This window comes from Triticum dicoccoides, chromosome 2A, assembly GCF_002162155.2.
Source record: "Triticum dicoccoides isolate Atlit2015 ecotype Zavitan chromosome 2A, WEW_v2.0, whole genome shotgun sequence".
In the NCBI taxonomy this organism is placed as follows: Eukaryota; Viridiplantae; Streptophyta; class Magnoliopsida; order Poales; family Poaceae; genus Triticum; species Triticum dicoccoides.
The window spans coordinates 743,186,870-743,211,880 of NC_041382.1; the positions used below are offsets into that span (position 1 = coordinate 743,186,870).

The 25,011-nt window shown below is 41.5% G+C and overlaps 1 protein-coding gene across 1 annotated transcript; it reads right to left on the reverse strand.

Annotated features, from left to right (window-relative positions):
* Positions 1-6,731: 6,731 nt before the first annotated feature.
* Positions 6,732-16,783, reverse strand: LOC119352201 (protein IRON-RELATED TRANSCRIPTION FACTOR 2-like). The gene is made up of 3 exons (XM_037618910.1): positions 16,404-16,783; positions 15,961-16,305; positions 6,732-7,065 (listed from the first exon to the last, which is right to left on the reverse strand). Exons 1-3 carry the CDS (start codon positions 16,722-16,724, stop codon positions 6,970-6,972), a joined length of 762 nt encoding a protein of 253 aa, XP_037474807.1. The 5' UTR covers positions 16,725-16,783; the 3' UTR covers positions 6,732-6,969.
* Positions 16,784-25,011: the final 8,228 nt, after the last annotated feature.

Here is a 25,011-nt window from a genome sequence, read left to right on the forward strand (position 1 = left end):
AGGCGCATTGCAGAGAAACTAGCGAGCCATGACCGCTTTTTTCAGCAAAGGAGGAATGCGCCGGAGAGCTCGGGCATAGCACCTTTCAGAAGGTGACAGCCGCGTTGCGTATGTTGGCATACGGTATACCGGCTGATCTAGTTGATGATCATTTGGCTATGGGTGAGAGCCAAGCCATCATGTGTGTCAAGCGCTTCGCAGTCGGAATTGTGCAAGTGTTTGGCGAGGAGTATTTGAGATCTCCCAATGCTGAAGACGTCGCAAAGCTTTTAGCGATGAACAAAGCTCGCGGTTTTCCTGGCATGCTTGGCTCAATAGATTGCATGCATTGGACTTGGAAAAATTGTCCAAAGGCATGGCATAGGCAATTCCACGATTAAAAAAAGGGTTCCACTATAATCCTTGAAGCGGTGGCCGATCAAAAGACTTGTATTTGGCATGCATTCTTTGGAATGCCTGAATCTTTGAATGGCATCAATGTTATCAACCGGTCACCACTGATGAGTAAGATTGCAAATGGGGAGTTGCCACCGGTGCAGTTTGTAGCAAATGGTCGTACATACAACTATGGCTATTATCTAGCGGATGACATCTATCCAAAGCGGCAAACCTTTGTCAAGCCGTTGAAAAAGCCAAAAGATAAGAAAAATCTTGATTTCCACAATGCTCAGGCGGCGGCTAGAAAAGATGTGGAGAGAGCTTTTGGGATTTTGCAAGCCCAATTTGCTATTGTGAGAGGACCGACTAGATTTTGGGATCAGAAGATGCTTTGGTACATAATGCACGCTTGTGTGATCATGCACAACATGATCATCGAGAATGAGCGTGGTCAAGATGTAGACTACTCTCAGTATGATCTCTTGGAACATTCCGTGCGAGTGCGACGGAGGGCTAAAAGGGTGGCCCGTTTTGTTGCCTCCTATCATGCTATTCGACGTCCCGCATCGCATAATGATCTTCAGAAGGATCTTATTGAGGAGTGGTGGGCATGGAATGGACGACAAAGAGCATCATGATTTGTGCATTCGTTTATTGTATTGTTGAACTATTTGTTGTGTTTAATTGCACTATTTGTTGTATTGAACGATAAAAACTGTTTGTTTGAGTTGTAATAAACGAAATTGAACTATTTATTTTTGTTTGTTTTGATCTTTTTGCTTCTGTTTTCAAATGCATATGTTGTTTGTGCGAGTCGCGCACACTGCATTTTGGCGCGCTGCTGGAGCGGCACACGCGCGCTGCATTTTAGCACGGCTGCTGGAGCCAGCGCTGCGCGCCGCGCCAAACTAGACGATGTGCGCACGGCATATTTGTTTTTTGCATGTGGCGTGACCGGCGCCTGTTGGAGATGCTCTAAGTGTGCTTCCAATCACTATGAGCTTGAATGCGCTAGCATCACCCCGTCAAGCACTGGCTGCCTCGTCGATCGGTGGTCGAGCATCCTCTTGGACTGCGGCCTATAGTCACTTTCAGGAACGGCCTCATCATCCACACTTGTGTCGCATGTGGCTGGAAAGTACCGCAAGGCTATTCCTTTATGAGCAATAGTTGTAAAAGTACGGATTTGTTTCACGCTTTTACCCCCTCCCTTCCTTTCTTTTCCGGTCATAAAAGCATCTACAGCTCGACTTGCTAAATCTAGTCCCTCAAACGTCCACGAACATCCGCGGGTATTGATTGAGCACCTGTCAAATATTGTGTCGCACATTCACATAGCGTAAATTTTGATTATTAAATTCATGTAATTCATGCACGTTAATTATACGATACAAATTGTTCGAATGTCAAAATTCGAAACAAAGCAAAGAAAATCATAATTCAACAAACCGGACATGGCAAAATAAAACCAATGTCCGAGCGTGACGGATGGCATCGGATCACTGGCTCGGCCCTTCTCCGAGCGGAATGCATCCTGCTCGTCCTGCTCCGCCTGCATCCGGGCTGCCTCCTCCGACTGCATCCGAGCCGCAGCCGCCCTCGCCGCCTCGTACTTCTTACGGTCGTTGATCTCCATCTTCTTGTCCACAAGCCACTTCTTCGAATGCTCATCATAGAGGGTCTCGTCCGCTAACATGATCCTCGCATCTTCCACGTCCCGTGCGAGGTGCAACCTCTCCTTCTGAAGCTCTATGTCACCAAATGTCTTGGCTTTCTCGAGCTCCCATTTGATCGCCGCTTGTTGCTTCTCCAACTCGATCTTCTCCCTCTCAATTTCGAGCTTTTTCTCCGCCCTCTTCCGGTCCCACTCCATCCTTTTCTTTTGCGCATCCAACATGAGCTTGTACCTCTCCTCCTTCTTGTTCTCTCTCACCGAAAAAATGCCCATCCATGTTGACGACATTTTGGTAGCCACGGCATCACGGGCAGCATGTGCCTTCTCTCACTTGTTTCCCATGACTTGGTGGTTGTCCTTTGGCTCTGTGGCTTTTCCATTCTCCACGACAACATTGTCTCTTCATCGTCCAACCCAATTAATTGGTTAGAGCTTGAGCCATCATTCCTCTTCTTGCCAGACTTGAGGTCGGCCACAACTTGGTTCCACTTTGGCTTGCCATTCAATGTGACCCAACAATGGCTAAATGCAAATGACTTCTTCTCCACCTCGTGATACAAAGTGGCCGCCATCGCCGTCTAGCGAACAATATATCTATGAGGACGAGAATGCAAACATAAGAGGCATATGCATTGAACGATAAGATGAGGCAATCGAGCTTACGTGAGTTGCGACTCGCATCCCACTTTGAGGGCGTTTGGTCACTTGTGAGTAGTAGCCGACATACTTGTTCACTTCCCGTTGAATGATCCCCAACGATGTTAGAGAGATACCACATTGCGAGTGGTCACGATAGGATGCGGCTCTACATACTCCTTTTGCTCGTGGTACTCCTTCCAAATCTTCGTCAAATAGGTGTTCCCCTTTTGCTCGGTGCAACATATTGGATCCATCGTTGTGGCCAACCAAGTTTTGACCAACAACATGTCCTCAAATCTTGAGAATGTCGGCCCTCTTGCTTTCGGCGTCTTGGTCTTCTTCTTCTTCTTCTTTCTCGGATTGGGATCGGATGTTGTCCCAACTTCAAATGTGGTGGTGGCCTCCAATTCATACTCCATTTCGGTCGGTCTTCATTGTCATTGATCATGTTCGACAAGAACGCCTCCCACATGATTCAAATTTGCAAGCATTCATCATGAGCAAATGAACTAGTGGTCTATGTTTCGTGGTCTATGCTAAAATGTGATCGGACAAGAGTAAAGAAAACGTACTGACTCTTGTTTGGTCATTTCGTCAAACATGTTGAGGGCAGCCCGGGCACTGCCGTAGCCCGTGCTCATCCGCACCCGAACGAGCTGCGACGAGTCACACACGTTGACCACCAGCATCTGCGTGGGCGGAAAGCTCTTCGAAATGGCCCAGCTGGCGCTCAGATCATCCTGTGTCCCAAAGGGGGCAGATAGCGTAATCCGGGTAGGTGCTCGAAGGGAAGGGGTGTGGGGATCCGGGCGCGGCGGAGGAGACAACTGGTCCACCATGTCCGAACCTCCCTGCGACGCCGCCGCCTCCCTCTCTCGCTGTCGGCGTCGCCGCAACTTGCGGGCAACGTTCTTTGCCTTGCAATTCGCCACCGACAACACCACGCCTCCCACAGATAAGGAGGACCGCGTCTCCATCACGGCGGTGTGGGTCGAGCTGGACGGCATCTCCGGCGGTGGATCGGGACCGGAGATGAGGATTGGGAGCAAGGGTGGAGGCCGGCGAGGGTCCGGGCGCAGGAATGATTGGAGGGCGGTGGGAGGAGGAGGAAAGATTTGATGAATTTGATGCAATTTGGGGTGAGGTCGGGCTGTCAGGTTCGACGTGGCGGGCGTGCCCAAGAGCCCCTATATTCATCTCATATTTGGACTGGATACCAGGGATGCTGGTCAGTTCAGACGTTTGAGCACTGTTTGAGAGGCTTGTCTGAATCAAAAAATCGTAACCGGACGGCCTGCCCAAATGTATGAAGCGGGTTTGAGAGGTTCGATTGTAGATGCTCTAAGCCATCCACAACTACAGGTCCGTTAAATCCGTACGTAATTCTTCGTAGCTCTAGGCTTACTCCTTTATGAGTCCATGTCTATTAGTGTCATGTCGTCTTCCATCGCTAGCGAGGAGGCGTGGAAATATGTAGGCTTGTTGCGAGAGTAATGACCCTCTCTTGTTGTATTTGTCACTTCAACGGACTGGTTCCTATCTAAAGAGAAAAGGCACGCTTTCTCGCGCCTTCCTGAAAAAATGATAACGGAACTATTTGATGGGCCTCCCACACGTTAGTGGTGATACAAATAGCACCGATGGACACACTCAGGCTATTTATGGTGGGAAGTATCATTAGTACTCTATAATACTTATGTATATGATACTTATGTATGATACTACCTTTATAATGCATATTATCATAAAGTATCATCATAAATGATTTTATTTATGATCATGCATGACACAAAATAGTGTAACATTTATTATGTTACGGTATCTATTTATGTTACTCTAATCTTCTCTTTCTTCTTTAATTCTCTGCCATGTCATCATGTTTGTTATTTCTGAGTGCATGACACCGGCTATGATATCTGCCAATCTCATGGACCAGTGGATGATTGAGCATGCATTGGGGAAAAAAATTCTAGGTGACCGGGCGACTGCTGATCAACACACCACATCCTCTGCTCGCACCTACTGCCAGCTAGCACCACCAAGCCTAGCGCTCTGCTCTCAAATCAATAGTACACCAATTTTATTTCTTCGTCTGTGGGAGCGAACTATGACCAATAGTCATATACATAGTGTCATATACTTCTTTACATTGTGATTGTTGAGAAGTTTGTTCCTCAAAGTGTGCGAGACGCTTGCGTAGTCTGTGCTTTTCGTACCATGCATATACATAGTGTCATAACTGAACGGGCCCCTGCATCGCCTAACCTAGGCGACATGGGCGGCAATCGATCCACCACACCTTCAACCCCGTCACCGGTTCCTCCCCCCCTTGCTGCTGCCGGAGGCCAGCGCCAGACAAAGTCTGTGCGGTGGCGGCGGCGGCGGGGCCTCTCTCTGTTCTGGCGGCAAGACGGCGGTTGATGGATCCTTATGCAGATTGGATCGGCCAGAGGCGGAGCCCCGACGGCGGCCGTCAGATCCGTGGATGGCGGCGCGTGCAGCGGCGGGAGCGGAGCCTTGGCAATGGCTATTGGATCTGCGGATGACGGAGGTTGCGGCATGCTCTTGCTCGGTCAAAAGACCCGGTGACAACAGCCATAGCAGATGGGTCCAGCCTGGGCGGTTTGCATGTCGAAACGTGCTCAGATGGATGGATCCAAGCCAAGCTGTTTGCATGTCCAAAACATGCTCAGATGGATGCAATCCATGTTACTGGTCATTGCTTCCTTGTGTTGTATGTGGACGTGATCCAGCAGCCTGCTCTCGGCTATTACATCTGCCGGCGCCTCGCACAAGGACGTACTTAGCCGCAGAGACGAGCACCAGGACGCGCCAACCCCTCGCTTGGATCCGGCCTGACCATGCCAGCGTCGGCCGATCCGTCACCGAACTGCGGATTTTGGTGGCCATCATAGGTTCTTCGTAGACCGACGACGGTAATATGCCTTTCGTGCTTCAGTTCGGGCAATGACACCCCGACAGGCATGGGAGGGCTCTCTTCGGCTAGGTGGGACGGTGGTGGTGTCGATCATTGTGGCGACCACCCCGACATGCGGCAGTAGACTTGTTGTGAAGCGCGGTGATCACCGAAAGGTCTTTCTAAGGGTGCTCTCTCAAGATCCGGTGGTTTACTTCGGCGGGGAGATAAAAACTATGGACGGCGCCTTGACGCAAAGGGATTGGTTGTGCAGCACCTGAGCACATCGCATGCAGCTGCTGGGATCGTGGAAAAGTGGTTGTGAGAACACATATGATGTCGATAGTGGTGCTGCTTGAGCACCTGGTCTCGAGCTCGGGGGTGAAAGCCTAGGTCTGACCCGAGTTGGTTATACCTGGCAATGGCGATACTTTTACATCGTTACCTTCTTGAAGGCATTGCTCAGATATGCTCGTTCAGGTTATTTAGGGTCAAAACCTAGATTCTGACCTTGGATGGTTGGATCCAGTGACGGCGGCGCTTGAGCGCCAGTCCCTTCCTGAAGGCGTTGCTGTTGAAGAATCTCGTCGGTCGTGTGATGTCATGAGATGGTTGGTGCGGATACAGTCACCGATTTAGTTTGCTGATCACCGATCTGATCGCTTTTGTGTTTCTTTATCGCCTGTGCATAGCTTTGGTCTTATTTGACTTTGCTATTTATTGGCGTGTTTTTTTTTATATGTGTGCGTTGATGTTGGCTGTGTGCATCTTAGTTATGCAGAGACCGGGTGTGCGCTCATTATATTTGTATTCTCTTGATGCTCTATTTTAAGCCAATAAAATTTACCCTTTGTCAAAAAAAACTTTTTTTATAAAAAGACAAGCAAATTCTAGGAGGCCCCGAATGCTTGAAGTTGCTTGTCTCTTTATTCCTTCTAAGCGAACCTCTAGAGACTCCATTCATACTTTACAGTACAAGCGGCATCTAGTTTTGCTCACGGCGTGGCATAGACAAGTGTCCTTTTACATTTGAAGAATGGTCCTGTAATAGATGGTTGGTTTTAATATATGGGTTTTGGCATTTTCGCAAGAAAGGGTTTAATTTAAGTCTTGCAGATGCAATTACTCCCAAATACACGTCATATTTATTTCTTTTGTTTGTTTTATCCTATCGAACTCACCTCCATGTATTAGATACATTCATACATGACAAAAGGTACTTACTCAAGCATATACAATCAATAATCACCAACGCCACATACAAACTTATATGGGACACCCACTACGCAGCACCCATGCTACAGGCATCTCATAGCTATTTAAGGAATCTTTATTTATGATAGTTAAGAACAATAATCCTCTAGTGCTGCAGATATAGTCCCGCTGCTTCCATGATGGCTTGTTCCAATGTGTCACAAAACGATGGGCACTCCATGTTTAGTGCTCCTTGACTTCTCTGTCTCAACAAAAATGGTGAGATGAAATGGTTAGGCCCCTGATAGCAAAAGCAACTATTTCTAATACATGTAAGTGTAGATTTTAACACAGAAGCAACACACACAAGGACGTAGATTCATTTAAAATAGTACTCCCTCTGTTCCTAAATATAGGGTGTATAGTTTTTGGCACGGAAATTAAAAAACACATGTGGAGGGAAAATTTCACAAGTACTGGGCGAGATTTCACTTGACTAATTGATATGAGAAAATAGAGGAGCTTGTCTGATATAAAGAAATGTAATCAAATCCCTAAAAAAAATTATCCAAATAAGTGATGCAATGCAATACACCTTATATTTTGGATTTTTTCTCAAAAATCTATACACCTTATATCAAGGAACGGAGGGAGTAGAATAATTCAAAATTTTCGGTTTTTTTTGTGGTGAAAGATGCTTGAGAGCGTGATGTCCGTGCCAAATTCCAGAGCATTTGGACATCTGGGTAGCTCTCAACAAAAAAAGATAAATTTGGGGTCTATAATTTTTTTTACTATTTGTGCACTGCTCGGACCTGATTTTTATTACTCGGATGTCTGAATGCTCTCATACTTGACACGAACATCACGCACTCAAGTATCTTTCACCATAATTTTGTTTAAATTTTATAGTATCTATTTTGAATTTACTATTTATAGGGTGTAGATGAGCTCGGGAGCCAAATTGGATATTCCCACAAACCAGTCAAATATTTCCTGATTATTTAAATCATGTGTGCGTGAAGAAGTCATGCATGTTTCACATATCAGGACAGTACATTAATAAAAACTCTATTGGCATGTTTTTTTTCTTTTGAGTTTGAATTGGCTTGCTATTCAGTACTGCACAATAGTTACACCTATTAACATATATTTATTTGCTAAAGGCGATAAAGATATTGTTATTTCTGAGTTGGGCCAGTATACATCATCTCGAAAATAGTTAAAGAAAAGGTATCACGGCAGACTGAAAGTACTAGAAAACGAGCATGATACTATACCTCTAGAGAACCTAAAGGGCCTCACGTATCACCTCTACAACATATGGGTGATTTACGGAGTCTCTCAAAAAAGCCTCTCTTCATGACTTATGTTTTGGAAATCTACCAAAATGCATAAAACATGCTCCTAAATTCTAAATTTCATTTTATCTAAAATAAGTCCACATTTCATGGTGTTAATAATTTGGTTTCCAAGTAGTACGTAACTTATAAAGTGATGCAAAACGTATCTTTACGATTTGGTATGACACTTTTAAGAGAAATAAATAATAACTATGTGTCATGTGTGGTGATCTATGATATGGTTATTCTTTACTTTCAACTTTGTAAAACCCATATACCGATTTTAAAAATTAATAAGGCTTCTTCAATCGTATGTTTGAAAGATGAAAGTGTAAACCCACAATGTATTTGTCAAATATCCCATGCATTTACAATATTGGTTGCACTGTTCTTGAAATAATAAATAAATATGGATTTGGTTTCTGTTCCGAAAGAAAACTGTGTGGGCTTCCTTACGTTGGTCCCTCTGATAAATGAAAATGGGATCAACCTGAAGTTGCACTAGTAGATAAAGGACATAATGTGAGACACATTAGTCCCGGTTCGATTTTGGCCCGGTACTAATGGTACCATTAGTGCCGGTTCAAATGGCTATGCATTAATGCCGGTTCATGTTGAACCTTTAGTATCGGTTCGTGCCATGAACCGATACTAAAGGGGTGGTGGCAGGCTGGCGTTAGGTCGGGGCCCCACGATCACCTTTAGTGCCGGTTTGTGGCACCAACCGGTACTAAAGGGCTAACCTTTAGTACCGGTTCGTGCCACGAACCGGGACTAAAGGGGTCTGACCTTTAGTCCCGGTTGGAGACACAAACCGGGACTATAGGGCAATTTCCAAACTCTACCCCCTCTCCCCGTGTATCGCCATTTCAGTTTTGAAAATAACAAAAGAAAATGATAAAAAATTCAAAAAATAAAATTCTTCAAGATCTAGTTATATTACTGCATCTACTAGTTAGGAAAATTAAAAAACTTAAATTTGGACATGTTTTGCAAAAAGTGTTATGAAAAAGTAAAACGGCCATAACTTTTGCATACGATGTCGGGAAAAACGTATAATATATCAAAATGTTCAGCACGAAAATCCGCATCCGATTTTGACAGCCTACAGCCTGTTTGCAATTTTTTAGAATACTCAAATTCCAAAAGAAAAAAAAAGATATGCTCAAATTTTAGTTTTTTTTGGTTAAATCTGGTCAAACTATGGTCAAACTACTTATTCAAGAAGTATTAATGTTACTACATAATTATTCAAGAATATTAGTGTTACTAAATAATTATTTCAATTATTTGATTTTTTTTCAAATCTGGTTAAACTATGGTCAAAATGGGGTCAAACTTATTCAAAAAATATTAGTGTTACTACATAATTACTGTTTTTTAGAATAATAGTTTCAAACTCAAACGGTGAAATGTGTGACCTAATGCTCAAGCTAATCTGCTGAGGGTTAATAGGATTGAATCTTACATTTGTCAGGAAAACAACACGTGTAGACTTGGAAAGTAGGGGAATAGAACTACGAAGTTAAGCGTGCTCAGAGTGGGGGAGTGAGAGGATGGGTGACCGGCCAGGAAGTTAGACGATTTGGAATGAGTGATCCACACTTGATAAGTTAAGATGGGTGATTAGAGACTAAATCATCAAATAATTCAGAAAATTGGAAATCGAAAAAAATCAAATTTTTTTCCAAAATTTTTAGAATTTTTTTCCAAAAAAACACCTTTAGTACCGGTTGGTACCACGGCGCGAGCTCACGCCACGTGGTGGGCCTTTAGTGCCGGTTGGTGCCTAGCCGGTACTAAAGGGGGGGCCTTTAGTCTCCACTCTTTAGTGCCGGTTACAGAACCGGCACCAAAAGCCCTTACGAACCGGTGATAAAACTCCGTTTTCTACTAGTGTTGGACAATAAAAATTATCCAACCAACTTTTACTTAGTCTTGGTTGGTAAAAAGCCTAACAGTGGCATCCATAACTATTATTGTAGAAATCCATCATGAATATCTAGACACTGCCAAGACGGTTTTTGTAAAATAAGAAACAATTAAGGTTGTTTTCTACACAAAACCAACTCAAAACTGGGTTGTCCCTTGAGACATAATAGTCTCAATCTAGTCTTTCTGGCACCACTTTGTCAATCCTTGTCGCCGACCCTGTGAAGAGACCCCTACTGTGGCCGCCACAGTCGCCCTAAGGGAGCGATGTGGTGCAACCAATTATACCAGGTCTGGTGGGTATGCGGCAGCTCTTTCGAAGAAGATTCTATAATGCATATGCACACTGATTTTGCAACTATGGCTATTAATTTTGCAATGCCTGTGTGCGCTTCTTAAGTGTAGCGAATGTTATTTTGTGCAAACAAGGATACATACACACCTCATTGCTATTGTGCCCTTTTGGTGTACAGCACAAATCATTTTATGTAAAGAGTATTTTGTGTGGTGCAACTAAAATGCCACATCGGCGACATGTCTCTATTTTAGTTGCTCTACACACAAAAATCGGACAAAAACGCATTCTCACGCCAGTTCGAGTAAGACTACCTTTGTGTCATCTGCATCATCTGTAAGTTTGCCATTTATTTGAAATGCTTTACATTTAGTAAGTTGTTATTCGGTTAGAAATCTATGTGTTCTGCCTGTATGACTCATTGACCTGTAAGAATTCCCATATCTTATCTCTGAAGCTCAATTCCAATGACAGTGCTGACAGTCACATTGGAACGTGAAATCTGAGTATTATTGAGAAGACATCAGGGTCAGCACATAACAAATGGTTGAGCATATATAGCTCTACACAGTTGGCGAATCTCCTAGGCAGGCTTAAACAGGCTTGAGCCTGCCCTCCAGCGATGCCAATTCTTTTTAGTACTAGTTTGAAACTTCAAGGCCTAGCCCAGCCACTCAATAGCCCTTTCCAGCCCATCAATTTCCAGAGCAGAGAACCATCTCGTGCAGTTGCTCGCTCGCCTGGATTTACACTGCCCTAGCCCCTAGCCGCCGGCGGTCGCCAGACCCCTCCTTCGCTCTGCCGCCGGTCGCCGGACCTCTCCTTCGCGCCGCCGCCGCTAGCCCACCTCCCCAAATCGGCGCCCGGACTGCTCTCCCCTAATCTGGTCATTTTCCCCTCCCAAAACGGCGCCAGACTGCATCTCCATCTGACCCGTGCCCTCCCTAGCGTGGTCGTGGATTAGATGAGGGGGGGCTTAGTTCATTGTTGGGCGCCTAGGCCATCCGAGCTGCTGCGCCATCGGGCTGTTGCTCGCTGCTCTACTCGACAGCTCCTGAACCTGAAGGTTGTATTCTGTACTGTAGTCTGTAGTTCTGTACTCTGTAGTTATTTGTAGCTAGCTATTTGGTTTCCTATTTGGCTACTAATTCATGCTAATGAACTAATGGTAGCTAGTTGTTAAAAGTGGTTAGTTAAACTGTACAAGTACTAGAAAAGAGAACCAATATGGCTAGCTGTGTATATAAGATTAACCTAGTACTAATCGCTATTCTTGTTTGTAGAAATGAAGAGAAAAAGAACTTTGCACAGCTGGTTTGCAAGCAATTCAAATGCTCCCCTTGTTGTTTCCGAACCCAATGCTCGTCCAGTTGATGTTGTTGTTCAACCAGCCTCTATTGAGAACATAATTCATCCTACTCCAACAAATGAGAGCACTAATCCCTCAACCGATGTCGATGAGAGCACTAATCCCCATGCAAATGAGAGTACCAATCCCCCAACTAATGAGAGCACAAACCAACCACCAAAGCATCATATACTGGAATTCCATCCAAGTCAGATTTTTGGTGATCCGGCTGATCGAATACCAATAGAAGATTATGCCCCTGAAATTCGAAGTGAAGTGAGAAGAGCTTGTTTGTTGAAACAAAGAAACAAAGCTACTGGGCATAAATTTGAAGTGGGATTGGATGGTAAAATTTGGAGATCCTTTCAACCACAATGGCTAGATAAGTTTGATTGGTTGGAATATAGTGTGAAAAAGGAGGCTGCCTTTTGTTTCCCTTGTTTTCTTTTCAAGAATCCATCACAAGCGGCTAGATTTGGCAATGATGTATTTACAGTAGATGGTTACAAGCGTTGGAAAACTGCTTTGGGAAATTTTAGGAAACATTATGGTGGTCCATCTAGTTACCACAACATTGCTGTGGGCTTATGTGTTGATTTCAGCAATCAAAGGGCCAATGTGGCTACCAAAATGCGAGTATACAATAAAGAGGTTGATATAAAATATAAAATCCGCTTGACTGCATCATTGGATTGTGCAAGGTATCTCATAGCTCAAGGGGAAGCTTTTCGTGGACATGATGAATCCTCCAATTCCGTCAACAAAGGCAATTTTAGGGAGTTCTTGGGCTAGTATAAGGACAAGAATAAGGATGTGAAAGATGCATTTGATAAGGGGCAAGGCAATGCACTTATGATATGTCCAGATATTCAAAAGGACCTTGCTACATGTTGTGCATTGGAGGTAACCAAAGTCATCAAGGAAGAGCTTGGAGATAAGAATTTCTCGATACTTATTGATGAGGCTAGAGATTGCTCAATAAAGGAGCAAATGGCAACAATTTTGAGGTAATGCATATGGATTTCTGTCTTTAACTTGTAGCTTCCCAAACTTGCATAGTCATTGTTCATTTCTGTCTTTTAACTTTTATCTTCCCAAATTTACAGATTTTTAGATGATCACGGGGAGCTTCAGGAGAGATTTCTTGCTATTAAGCACATCACAGATTGTACATCTGCCAGAATTAAAGAAGCATTGGTCCATGTGTTGGAGTACCATGGCCTGCCTATTAATAGGCTACGTGGACAGGGTTACGACGGGGCTTCAAATATGAGAGGAGAATTCAACGGTTTGCAAAAGCTAATTCATGATGAGAGTCCATATGCTTTCTTTGTTCACTGCTTTGCCCACTAGTTGCAGTTAGTGGTTGTCACAGTGGCTCAGTGTTGTCCGGTTATTGCTGATTTTTTCAACTACCTTCCCTTGATAGTGACTCAGGTGGGTTCATCTTGCAAAAGGAAGGATGCATTGCTTGCAAAGCATCAAGACAACTTGATAGAAATTATGGAAAATTGTAAGATATCATCTGGAACTGGGTTACATCAAGAAACTAACCTAGCTAGACCAGGAGCTACTCGTTGGGGCTCACATCTTAGAACCTTACTTCGTCTGTACACAATGTGGAATGCAGTGGTGGATGTGCTTGCAATTGTGGCCGACGATGCCCGGGAACACACTTCTCAAGGTGGAGCTTCAGGTTTGATCATACAGATGGAATGCTTCCAGTTTGTGTTCATCATGCTATTCTTTATAAACTTGTTGAGCATCACTAATTTGCTATCACAAGCTTTGCAAAGAAAGAAACAAGATGTTGTTGAAGCCTTGCGTTTGATCTTGGATGTGAAAGAAGCTTTGCAAAATATGAGGGATAATGGGTATGAGTCATTATGCGACCAAGCAAAAAACTTCTGTGAGGAACATGGCATTGAGGTGCCAAACATGGATGATCTTGTTGGAGCTATGCGGCAATCTGTTCGCAGCAAGAATAAGGTGACTCGACATCATTATTTCAAGGTTAGCATATTCAATGTTGCTCTTGATGCAACTCTCACCGAGATGAATCATCGATTCAATGAAATTAACACCGAGTTAGTGGATTGCATGTCTTGCCTTACTCCAACCAACAACTTCTCAAAGTTTAATGTTGACAAACTTATCCGACTTGCTGAAATTTATGCTGAGGATTTTACACAATCTGAACGGCTGTTGCTAAGAACTCAACTTCCAACATTTCTTACAAATATTAGGAGAAGTGATGAATTCAATGGATGTTCGGATGTTTCTACCCTTGCTCGGTTGATGGTTCAAACAACAAAACATAGAACTTTCCAATTGGTATATCGCCTCATCGTGTTGACGTTGATTCTTCCAATGGCAACTTCCTCGGTCGAGCGAATTTTTTCAGCAATGAAGATCATTAAAACTGATTTATGCAATAAGATATCGGATGATTGGCTCAATGATTTAATGGTGTGCTATTGCGAGAAAAGGATATCTAAAAGTATTCCCGATGATCAAATTATGATACGATTCCAGAAAATGAAAGATCGCACTGGACATTTGCCTCGTGAGTACAATGTGATTTCTTAGAGGTATATCTCAGTTTTACAAGTGTTAGTAGTCACTTATTGATGCCATATATTGGTATACCATTATATTGCTAATACTTATGCTAATTTTGACAGATGGCTTCCAGTTGGATAATTGGGCATCTATTTCTATATATTGGTTTCTAGTTGTTCTGCAATACCATTTGTAAGCAACATTACTATCATTGTTGTTGCTTCTCTAGTCTTTTGTATTGGTGTGTGCCCAGCAGTACTCTGGAAAATTCTGAGCTAATTTGGGGTACAAGATTTCATATTTCAAAAAATTCTGGCAAATTTTGACCTTCTTTGGGCAAAAGAATTAGGAGTTAGTGGCTTTTTTTCCCACCCTGTTAACTTTGAGCGATTTTCTTCCAAGATTCGCCACTGGCTCTACAGCATGGGCACAATACAGAGTATCTGACATCAAGACTCTTCTCCTCATCGGCGTGATTGGTCAACAAAATAAATGGCAACACATTACCAACAAAACAGATATGTTTATTTATTTGTTTGCTCATTACTACTCTATATATTTTAGCTAGCTAAGGACTTTGTTGCATATGTTGGTCACAGACATTTGAAAAGATATGAACGTATTATGAAGTGCAGCGGCATTATGAGATGAATGTGGATGTGGATGTATATGTGATATGATGAATTTGCAATGGATGTTTACCATGATTTTCTTGTGGATTTGGAATGCAGGGCTAGCTGCAAACATATGTTAATTTTCAGCCCTAAAATGAAAACACAGGCATTTCTAGGGTAGAAACCGCCTATAATACCATACTATTGGATGCAATTGATCATAGAATACCCCATGCAATTCACAAGTATTGGAGGTGGTTTTTGTCTAAAAACCTCTTGCGGCAGGAAATTATCATAGAAGGTTCTAGAACTGCCTCTAATACTAGGAACTAGGAGTATTATTAGCGACTATTTCCTAGAGGCGAAACTCAAAACCGCTTGAGAGTTGTGTATTAGAGCCGCCTCTAATGTCTGTTTATATGCTTGAGGGCGGCCATTTACTCTGTTCCCCGGCGAGCCACTGCTACCCCATCATCATTTCCTGGGGAAAGGTCCCTTCAAAACCACCATTGTCTCTGGCTGAGAAGTTCCGAGGGGCATTTTGCCACATTGAATGCCCTTTATTTCACATGGACATTATGTGTACGTGGTAGTGGTCTGTGGTCAATCCTCCAAGCATGCAGGTAAGGACGGAGGCGGCGTGGGTAGGACCCTCTGGTAAATCACTTACTGTACGTACGGTAGGTTCCAAATTTCTTCTGAAGAACTGTGAATAACTTGGCAACCTTCAAATAGAACTATGACCTCTGATACATTTTAGTTGCATATAATAGTCTGGCAGATAACTAAGGTATAAAACATGGCATACAAGATACAACAAGGCATGCGTGACCATATGAGTTTACAGTTAATATCCAATATTAGAAACATGTGTGTAACTCGTAAATGCTATGTGCGTCGTGCTATGCAAAGGCTGGACGATTATATCACCTTGATGCATCAATTGAATCAAGATGTCTTTTATCAAAAAAGAAATACTGGTAAATGCTATGTGGTGGTATATGATTGTGGTGTGTGTTGTATGCATCCACCTTATGATTAGTATTAACAGAAAAAGATTTACCTGAAGATGGAGGTTATAGAACATTTTGTTCCCAAAGGTGGAGGAAGTCGATGAACTGATGAGCTGAAGTCCTTCGTTCTCCAGTACATTGATACACCTGGAAAGAGGTAGAGCTGTAGCAGCATCCGTATCTCTTGACACGCTGATCTGAACCATGATTTCCTTGTCGTTGAGGCAAGTAGCGGACACAGTTGGAGCTATGCTGCCGCTCACGCTCAGTACCCCTGGTTTGCAGTTGGCACTAGCCAGTTTTTCTTTCTTCTTCTCCAGATTCTCCACCTGTTTCTGCAGCTCGGGGATGTACTTGAGCGCTCGACACACCGTCGTCGGAATGCTCAGTTTCTTCTGCAGAACCACAAGGCAGCAAAGGCACATCAGGAACTCTTGATTCCTCTCATGCTACCTCTCCTGACACTAATATTATAGATATAGCTATAGCTTACAGTGTGGTCGGTGTCCGGGAGGAGGGAACGGAGAGAGAGGTAGAGCTCGTTGAGCTGCTTCCGGCGGTCGCGCTCGTACGCGTTGTGACTGAGCTTCTTGTGGGAGCCGGGCCCGCCGGAGCCGGAGCCTGACGATGCCGCGTTTGCCGGCCTCCCAGAGAGCTCGCGGACGATGTCGTCCTCGAGAACGTCGAGGTCCAGGTCGAGGTCAACGTCGAGATTCGGCCACGGCGGTGACGGTGGCAGCTGGCCGGAGAAGATCTGCGCCTCCAGCGGAGAGAAGCTGTTCGCGGACGGGTCCCCGTATAGGTGGTGATCCATCACAGGCAGTTGGGCAGTATTTTTGGAAGGCTGCAGATGGATCGTACTAGCTACCTAGCCTTGGCAATATTCTTTGTAGCGACCAGAAGTAGCGGCCAGTAGTAGTAGTGGAGTTTCTAAAAAAAAAAAGCTACTAGTAGTGGAGAAAGATATCCTGAATCCCTAATCCAATTTTTGCTGTGACGATTAAAATTGACTATCAATCATAGGCCCAATGGAGTAGCCAGTTCCAAAGTCATTGGCTTATATTTATAGAGCGAGAGATGATGTAGTTTCGGTACTACAATAGACCTCCCATTATTAAGTATTTTGATTAGAGATGTCATGCAGTACTATCTTAATACTAAACCTAAATTCGAAATCCTCTTAACCAGTATGATTCTTGATCACTTGGAAGAAGAGACGGAATGGGAAAAGGACAGCTACAAAACCTCCGTTTAGCTTTCCCACAAAATCCTCTTATCACTTATAGAGACGTTTTTTCTCCATCGTACTACTAGTTATCTTTTAGTCACATATTTTATACTCAAATTTTAATGACCACAAATATTGTAGCCATGCAAAATACTAACTGCTACCGATTATGCTAAGAAATAAACTATTGTCTAGCATGTTTTTTCTTGACATCTCTATTTATGACGTGGAGGCTTATGAAAGTGATGTTTTCTTAGGGCACATACAATGGTGTCATCTTAGCAATGCCACCTAGGATGAAGTATGAGTTTGAAGGGAGAGAAACGACAATAAGTTTTATTTCTTTTATTTAAGGGTTTTCTCTTCACACTTTTCTATATTTTTAGGAGTATGCAAACATTAATTGCTAGAGATAACACTAAGAATTAATTGCTAGAGATAACCACTACTCCTCAGTCTCGGTGCATTAGGCATCTAACAGAAATCAAATAATCCTAAAACGCTAAGGCGCGAAACAGTAGTACTAGTTGAATGCATATTAATTAGACCATATCTATTAATTGGAGGACTAATCCATGCAATTTCTGCAGCACTCTATTGGGATTTGAAGGAATCTCCTAATCAATAGCACGTCTTCAGTTGAGAAAGAAATGATGTGATTGGCTTCCTCTACGATTCAATTTTTGTTCTAGCCCAATCTCTTCACGGCTAGGTTGCGATGCACCTTCTCAGATGCCTAATGCACCTAGACGGAGGGAGTATGATTCTTTTAGGAGTATGCAAACATAACAAGTGAGGGACACATACCTTCCGATGATGCGGAACACATAAAAATGTCTTATTAATTATTGCAGTAGCCCTAAACCACTATATATGATCCAACAATGCAAACAAAGCAAAGGGTTTTACATTATTCTTGATGTAAATCGTTTTGGGTGAGAAGATTTGCTGAACCAACAGTTTCATGTTTCGAGACTGTAGATGTCGATTATGTTCCACTCAAAATCCATGCCACGTGCAAAGTATCCAATTTTTTTTTTGGAGCATGGTTTTTTTTCACAGCACACAAAACATATGAGTTCTTCTTGGAAATTTGCATGCATGTATATATAAGACACAAACATGCACAATGTAAGCAAAACAAATCTTCTTAAATTTGAAGTATTTTTTTATGTTATTGCCTATGTGTTTTGCATTAGTTCGTGTGCTAGGCGGGATTAAAAATATGCTAAGCCGCAATAGCCTACAAAACTAGCTCCTATGTCCACATGAAAAAAGACAGATAGTCAAGGTTCAGCTGAACCATGGGTCAATAAACATTTCTTATGGTTCGTTTTTGATAAACCGGAAGAGTCTGTAGTTTATTGTTCTCCAATCTTGTACAAACTTTTTTGTGTGTACTGGCAAGTAGTTGGTACTAGCCTAGGCGGCCTCTATGGTGGCAACACACACGCTTCAACCAATCTTTATTTTGTTTTATACATATACAATATCAAATAATATTAGATGAATTGGAAATTATTGAAGTAATAACGGTATGGACTAGACCAACAGAAATATTTTGGGAAGCCAACTGTAGATTCCTTAAACAAAACCCCAAAAGAGTATGAATGGATATTTCTTGGGACCACTTCTAACGTAATAGGACCACTAGATTCTAGCCTTCCCTATATAAAATTCCAGCTTGTGATCAAGAAATCATTCTTTCAATATTTATTTCCTCACTTGTTATGTTAATTTGAATTGCTTGTGCTTTGTTCATGTGGCCACTTTTCAAACACGTAGGCCTACACCTTGTCTCAGCTGGTTTTGTAGGATAGTTATATAAATATGTGTATATCTTGTAGCACCCTTTTTAAAGTCTCAATAGGGAGCTTGAGCCGCATCTCAACTTTCATTCATGTTTCAGAAGAAAATACTAGAAAGATATGATATGTGAACCCCCTCTTACATGATTTCAAACCCTATGATAGAAGACAGTGCCATCTCTCTGTCATTCAACACCTATAGTCTAACAATTGCAATAGATTTTATAGCTGAATACAAAATTGGATATGATTCAAATTGAGAGAGTTTATGCGAATTTGTGCTGCTAAATGTGGTGAAGCGCGGTGATATCACCTTATCCGACCATTCATTGCCGATGATATCACCGCCATGATTTGTAAATTAATCAAGATAAATGTCCACCATTCATCCCCTATGCACCCATCTCATTCCTTCTCATGTGCTGTATGTGCAAATATTTTTTTCTCGGGTCTGTACGTTACGCATTCAATGCATGGTTTATGTGCCAACTTTAGATTTCATGTAGTACAAACTCGTCCTCTCGCGGCACCCTCTCTGTGCCTTCACCAACTTGCCTGGTTATTTAATTTTCTCGATCTTCCCATAAAAAACACATACGCCTTTCCAGGTGTCGGCCTAATATTCGCTTGACTCTACATCGACATGATTGGCCAGATTCTACTCCCTCCGATTTAAAAAAATATGATGTTTTAGATATTGATGTAATTAGTTTTTCTCTTTTGCTGGAAGTAGTTCTTTCAGGTACAACTGTGATCATCAATTTCTACTATGGTAGTATAAACCCCGAAAAAATATTTACAAAAAAATTAGGAGACAAATCTAGGGCTATGATTTTAAGGTTTATAGTCTAAGTAGTATTTTTTTTCATATGGCATTCTTGTAGTCTGAGTATTTAAAATAATATATTTTGAATAAATGAAATATTATTGATTTACATGTTGCGCCAAGGCGATAGAATTTCATCAAGTTCACACCCAGCCTAAACCAACGTTAAAATGACATAGGAATTCACAACTTTAGAAATCAAACTGACGGTATATCCAAAATGCATGCCACTTATATGTGAACCAGACTGCTGAGAGATTATTTTGGTTGGAAAACCAACCTCACTAACAATGGAAATAATACCACCTAGACACTGTCCTAATGTAGTGTTAACTAATGGATACCAGTCATGAGAACAATTACATTTGCAGTCCAACAACATTGCGCCCATCAAAATGTCAATTATTTTCGTCTGCTCCCTCTCTTCTTTATAAATAGAATGGCAAAGAAGATCAAGGCAGGCGTGGGATCAACAAGTACTTGGAACACGGACGCCAACGAAGATTTAGACTAGATTAACTTTTGCTATGTTAAAAAACTGTCATATTCGCTTTTGTTTAATGAAATATGTCAAAAATTTGTTGAATTCGGCCTGCTTTACATAAAAAATTACAGTTTGTTCAAGTACATTTGAAATGTGTCTGGACATTTAAGGTACACGGTTGGATGGTCGTCTCGTATTTATAAAGTTTGTCTAGCCTGAGTATTTTTGGTCTTCTGCGGTTTTTTTTCTAGACATTTCGAGAAAAATGAGGTACAACGACTTCGATGTGCTTTTAGTTTTATCTGAAAATTTCGTTTTCCTTGTGTCCTGAGCTGGTGTAATTTATCCAGTAAGTGGAAAAGGTGTGATGGTCATTCGTGTAAAAAATTAGTGACAACACGCCAAACAACGAAGGATTCCATTTGCACCTGCTATGGAGTATCTTAATCCCTGTGCTATACGTTTTCAAGGTACGGCAGCGTATGGGTGTGCGTGCACGTAGCGCGGGTGTCGGCATGGTGACGCCACGCGCTGTAGACGCGCGGGCACGCGCCCGCTGCGTGCCGGCTCGTGCCGCCGAGCTTTATCGCTCTTGCTGGCGCCTACACCTGCCATGCTTCATCTCTTCCAAAGTGTCTGAATTGAACGTCTTGCTACATCGCAACGAAGGTCTGATGTTAGTGCCCCTGAACTGTGAGAAATTTTGCACTAGTTGCTGGTTGTGGTGTTCCACTGTGTGCTGCTCGACTCGCAAGGCCTCTAACTATGACTAGACGAAAAGCTTGAGCTGATCAATGTTTTTAGCTTGTTATAAGATTAATGAGCTTAATGAGCAAGCAAACGAGTTTCGGGAGTAACTCCTTTAGCTTGTTAATTTCGCCAGCCTACCTAGCAGTGGCGGCGCCAGGTTCTAAAGGGTGGGTATTCATTTTGGAGGAGGGTATTCATTTTGCCCAAATCATCACTGTTTTGCAAAAAAAATTGCTTGTTTTATATAAAATTTCAATGGTTTGTCAAAATCTTGGGTATTCAACCGAATACCCAAGAAGACCCCTGGCGCCGCCCCTGCTACCTAGGGGCTCAACCCACTTTGGCAATTTCCTCACCTCCATCTTCTGCCTATGACTGTTTCTTTTGCTTCTGGTTGTAGCGTGTTGCTACTATTTTTAAAGTTTAGATTATGCAAATGTGCACCAGACTTGTGTATTGCATGCACTATGAACTATTTTGAACGTCCTTGTTTAATTTATGCTTTTGTATATTTGTGATGGGGTGCTTCTATGTTGCTTATTACCTTAACGAGTACTCATGAACACTCATGATCTTAACGAGTTCATACGAACCAAGCCGAACATGAGTTTTGGCCTATTAATATTAATGAGATTAATGATAACGAGCATAATGATAATGAGTTGAACGAGTAGCTCGGTAATCCAGCCCTACTTCTAACGGCCGCGTGGGGAAGAGGCCTTCGAGTTGCGTCTATGGAGAATTATTCAATTGGGACGTCCTCGAATCGGCCAAACGAATCAGCAACAGATGCCAATCGATCATTCATCAAAGTCGAACAGGACATGGGCATGGTGCTATGTGACCTGGCCTGCCTTAAAGGTTTGGAAATGGGTCCTGGTGCACTACTTCTAGTCCACCTGATGCCATGGTCTCTATTTAGATCGTATAAGGCTTAATATTTTTCCTTTGGATCTGTATGCATGTCCTACAGGGTCGGCCCATTGGGCTTCGAAGATCTGCCATCATTGAGAATGTGAAATGGAGGGAGCAACTATTTGCCGCTCGAACCGCTGAATTTGCCGCTCGTTGTGGCAAGGTGTCGCCGTTTAGCAAGGATCATTGGTTGGAGCGCAATTGAGGACCACATATTTGCCACTCGCTGTGGCAAGGTGCTGCCGTTTACCATAGTAGAGTTCACATATGGGTCTGCCCATTCGCACGACACTATAGTGAGCTAGCTGCTATAGGGACGACTATTTCCAAAAAAATAGCTCATTTTTATATTCGGTTCTTGAAAAGAACACCGATTTGTTTTAAAAAAAGTGAACGTGTTTCAAAACGATTTTTCCAACACTTTTTCTGAAACTACAAACATTTTCAAAAACTTTGAGAACATTATTTGAATATTTTATATGCGCATACATTTCTTGATATTCTGAATATCTTTTTTTCAAATTCCTGATGTTTTTTAAAAGTGAATATGTTAAAATTATGAAAATTTATTAAAACTCTAATTTTTTAACAAGAACCATTTTTATAATGTTTTAACATTATGTTCAAAACACACATTGTATTTGAAAACACAATAATTTTTAGTATTGTGAACATTTTAAATGAACACATTTTTTTGAAAATTTTAAAAAAATTCTAGAAAAAATAAAACCTAACTTTCGCAGAAAGCCTTAAGAATATTTCAATTTCTTTAAAAACTAAAATTGAAAAATAAATGAAAAAGTAGTCAAAGAAGAAATCATGAAAAATGAAAACAGAAAGGCCCAAAATCGTAATAAACCAAAGAAGAATTATCGAAGGCTCGTAAAACCATAATCAAATACTATCCACACTGCTAAATGGGCTGGCCAACTGAAGTGAGCGCTCGCTTCTCTTCTTCCATCTGAGACGCAGTGAGAGCTATGCATCACCCGTAGATCTTGCCTCTAGGTTTTGGGTGGGTAAGCTTTTCGAAGCCGGCCTAATACGGGTCCGGAGGAAAGGTTTTTAGGAAAGTTTTTGATTGTTTTTTTTGCGTGAAAGTTTGTTTTTGTGGTGGTTTTGATCAGTTTTTCACTCAGTTCGTTTTTGCTGTTTTGTTATTGTGGTGGGTTTTGACCAGTTTTCCGCGTGGTTTTTTTTCCTGTTTGTTTTAGTGATGGTGTATGTGTTCCTTTCCACAATAGTTCATCAACTTTCTCTTTTTATCTTTTCTCTCTTTTTCCAACACACATAAAATATTTCCGTATACACGTTGATCTTTTCAAATACGTATTGCACATTTAAAAACACAAGCTTTTGAACATGTTTTAAATATGTGTTAAAAACATTCAAATACTTGTTCAGACAATTTTTTACATTGTATAATTTTTTTAAATGTCATGAACACACTTTTTGAAAATTATGAATATATTTTCTAAGTGTCACATACATTTTTCTTGAATGGTACAAATAAATATTTTTCAATTACATGAATAATTTTTTAACACTAAATAATTGTTTTTCAAATTCATGAACATTTTTCTGTAAAGCAGGATCATTTTTATATCTAAATTCTAAAACTTCATTATTTTTCTAAAATATTGCGAATATTTTTAACACTGCATAAACATTTTCTTAAATGTCAGGAACATGTTTTAAAAACACAAGAAAAATAGTTTGATGTATAGCTTTGTTTAATGCCATTAATACTATTTAAAATTTGTCGTTGTTTTTTTAACACTGCATAAATTTTTTTAAATATGTCACAAACATTTTTTCGAAACATGTGAGTAGTTTGCTGATGTATTTTCTAATGTCAGTATTTTCCCGAAATAAGGAAGAAAACAACATATATTACGCGAGAAAATAAAATGAAAAGGAGACCATGAATTCTATCTGTATCCCATGATCTGTGTAGACATGTAACAAAATTAAATGAATTAAGAAATGAAGCAAACCGGCTGGCCTATTACTATTTTTTTCGTAAGCACATATTTTTCCCTTTCGTAAGTAAAAAAATGTGATGGGCGTGGTAGGAATATGTATTTGGATTCATTCTCATATGGCCTATTTTATCAACAATGATATCAAAAGGGGTTGTTAGAAATGTATAGACCCAATAGTAAGGAAACATATTTCTTGTCCAGTTTGTGCATCTTTTTCAGTAGTATTTCATATTCAATTCCTAGCCACCACTTTTTGTTCTTTCTCAAACATGGATTTATTTAGTAAGATTCAAATTTTCATTTTTGTTAGTAATTTAAACCCCAAATCTGTCGTGGTGTAAAAGTGGATATTAACCGGCGGGGTGCTGTCATGGTGTAAAATTAGATAGTAATTGGCCAAGAACTTATTTAAACATAGTATCTATGAAGGGATAATATGATAATGGAACGTTCAACCCAATGCGCTTTTCAAACAGTAAAATAGTATAAGTGGTATATCCATACTTGGGGAAGTTTTGGAGGCCGAGGAATAACTTCTCTACAATAGTTTTTTTGAGCAAACACTATCCTCTACGGATGATCCACCATCTTGTATTTTTCTCTTTCTCTTTGAATCGGTCAAAGAAATAGAAATAGAGAATGGAGTGAAGAGGTAGGTCGAGTGATAATTTTTATTTTCATGTTGCCTCTTCTCGTTGGTTGCTTATAGACTGCCATGACGGAGCCCATCGTACAGGTGGCTTCAGTGATCACATTGTGGTTGAAGCCTCGGTCTGGTTGGCCATAGTGAAGGAGAAGGCGAGGTAGATGACGACATAATCATTGACTATTCTCCCCGCATAGGTGAACGCACCGAGGAAGAAGGGTTCTTAGTTTTTTTTGGTATTTCTTCTTGATTAGTGTTAACGTGAACACCTAGTGTGGATTTACTGTTTTTATTGTTCCGGTTTATTGGGGTGTATTGTTCAGCATTACAATTCAGGTACTCGTACCCTTTTTAGTTGAAGGGACTCATACCCTTTTTTTAGTTGAAGGGACCCATACCTAATTCGTGAAGAACAGACGCCAGAATGGAAGAACCTCCATCCTCGCACCAAAAGCCACT

Bases quoted from the DNA above. Each gene is read 5' to 3' on its own strand.
- LOC119352201 (XM_037618910.1), bottom strand. From the start codon at position 16,724: ATGGATCACCACCTATACGGGGACCCGTCCGCGAACAGCTTCTCTCCG. The intron at 16,306-16,403 runs GTAAGCTATAGC...GTGGTTCTGCAG, and splicing joins TCCCGGACACCGACCACACT to AAGAAACTGAGCATTCCGAC. The intron at 7,066-15,960 runs GTAAATCTTTTT...TTGTTGAGACAG, and splicing joins TCTATAACCTCCATCTTCAG to AGAAGTCAAGGAGCACTAAA.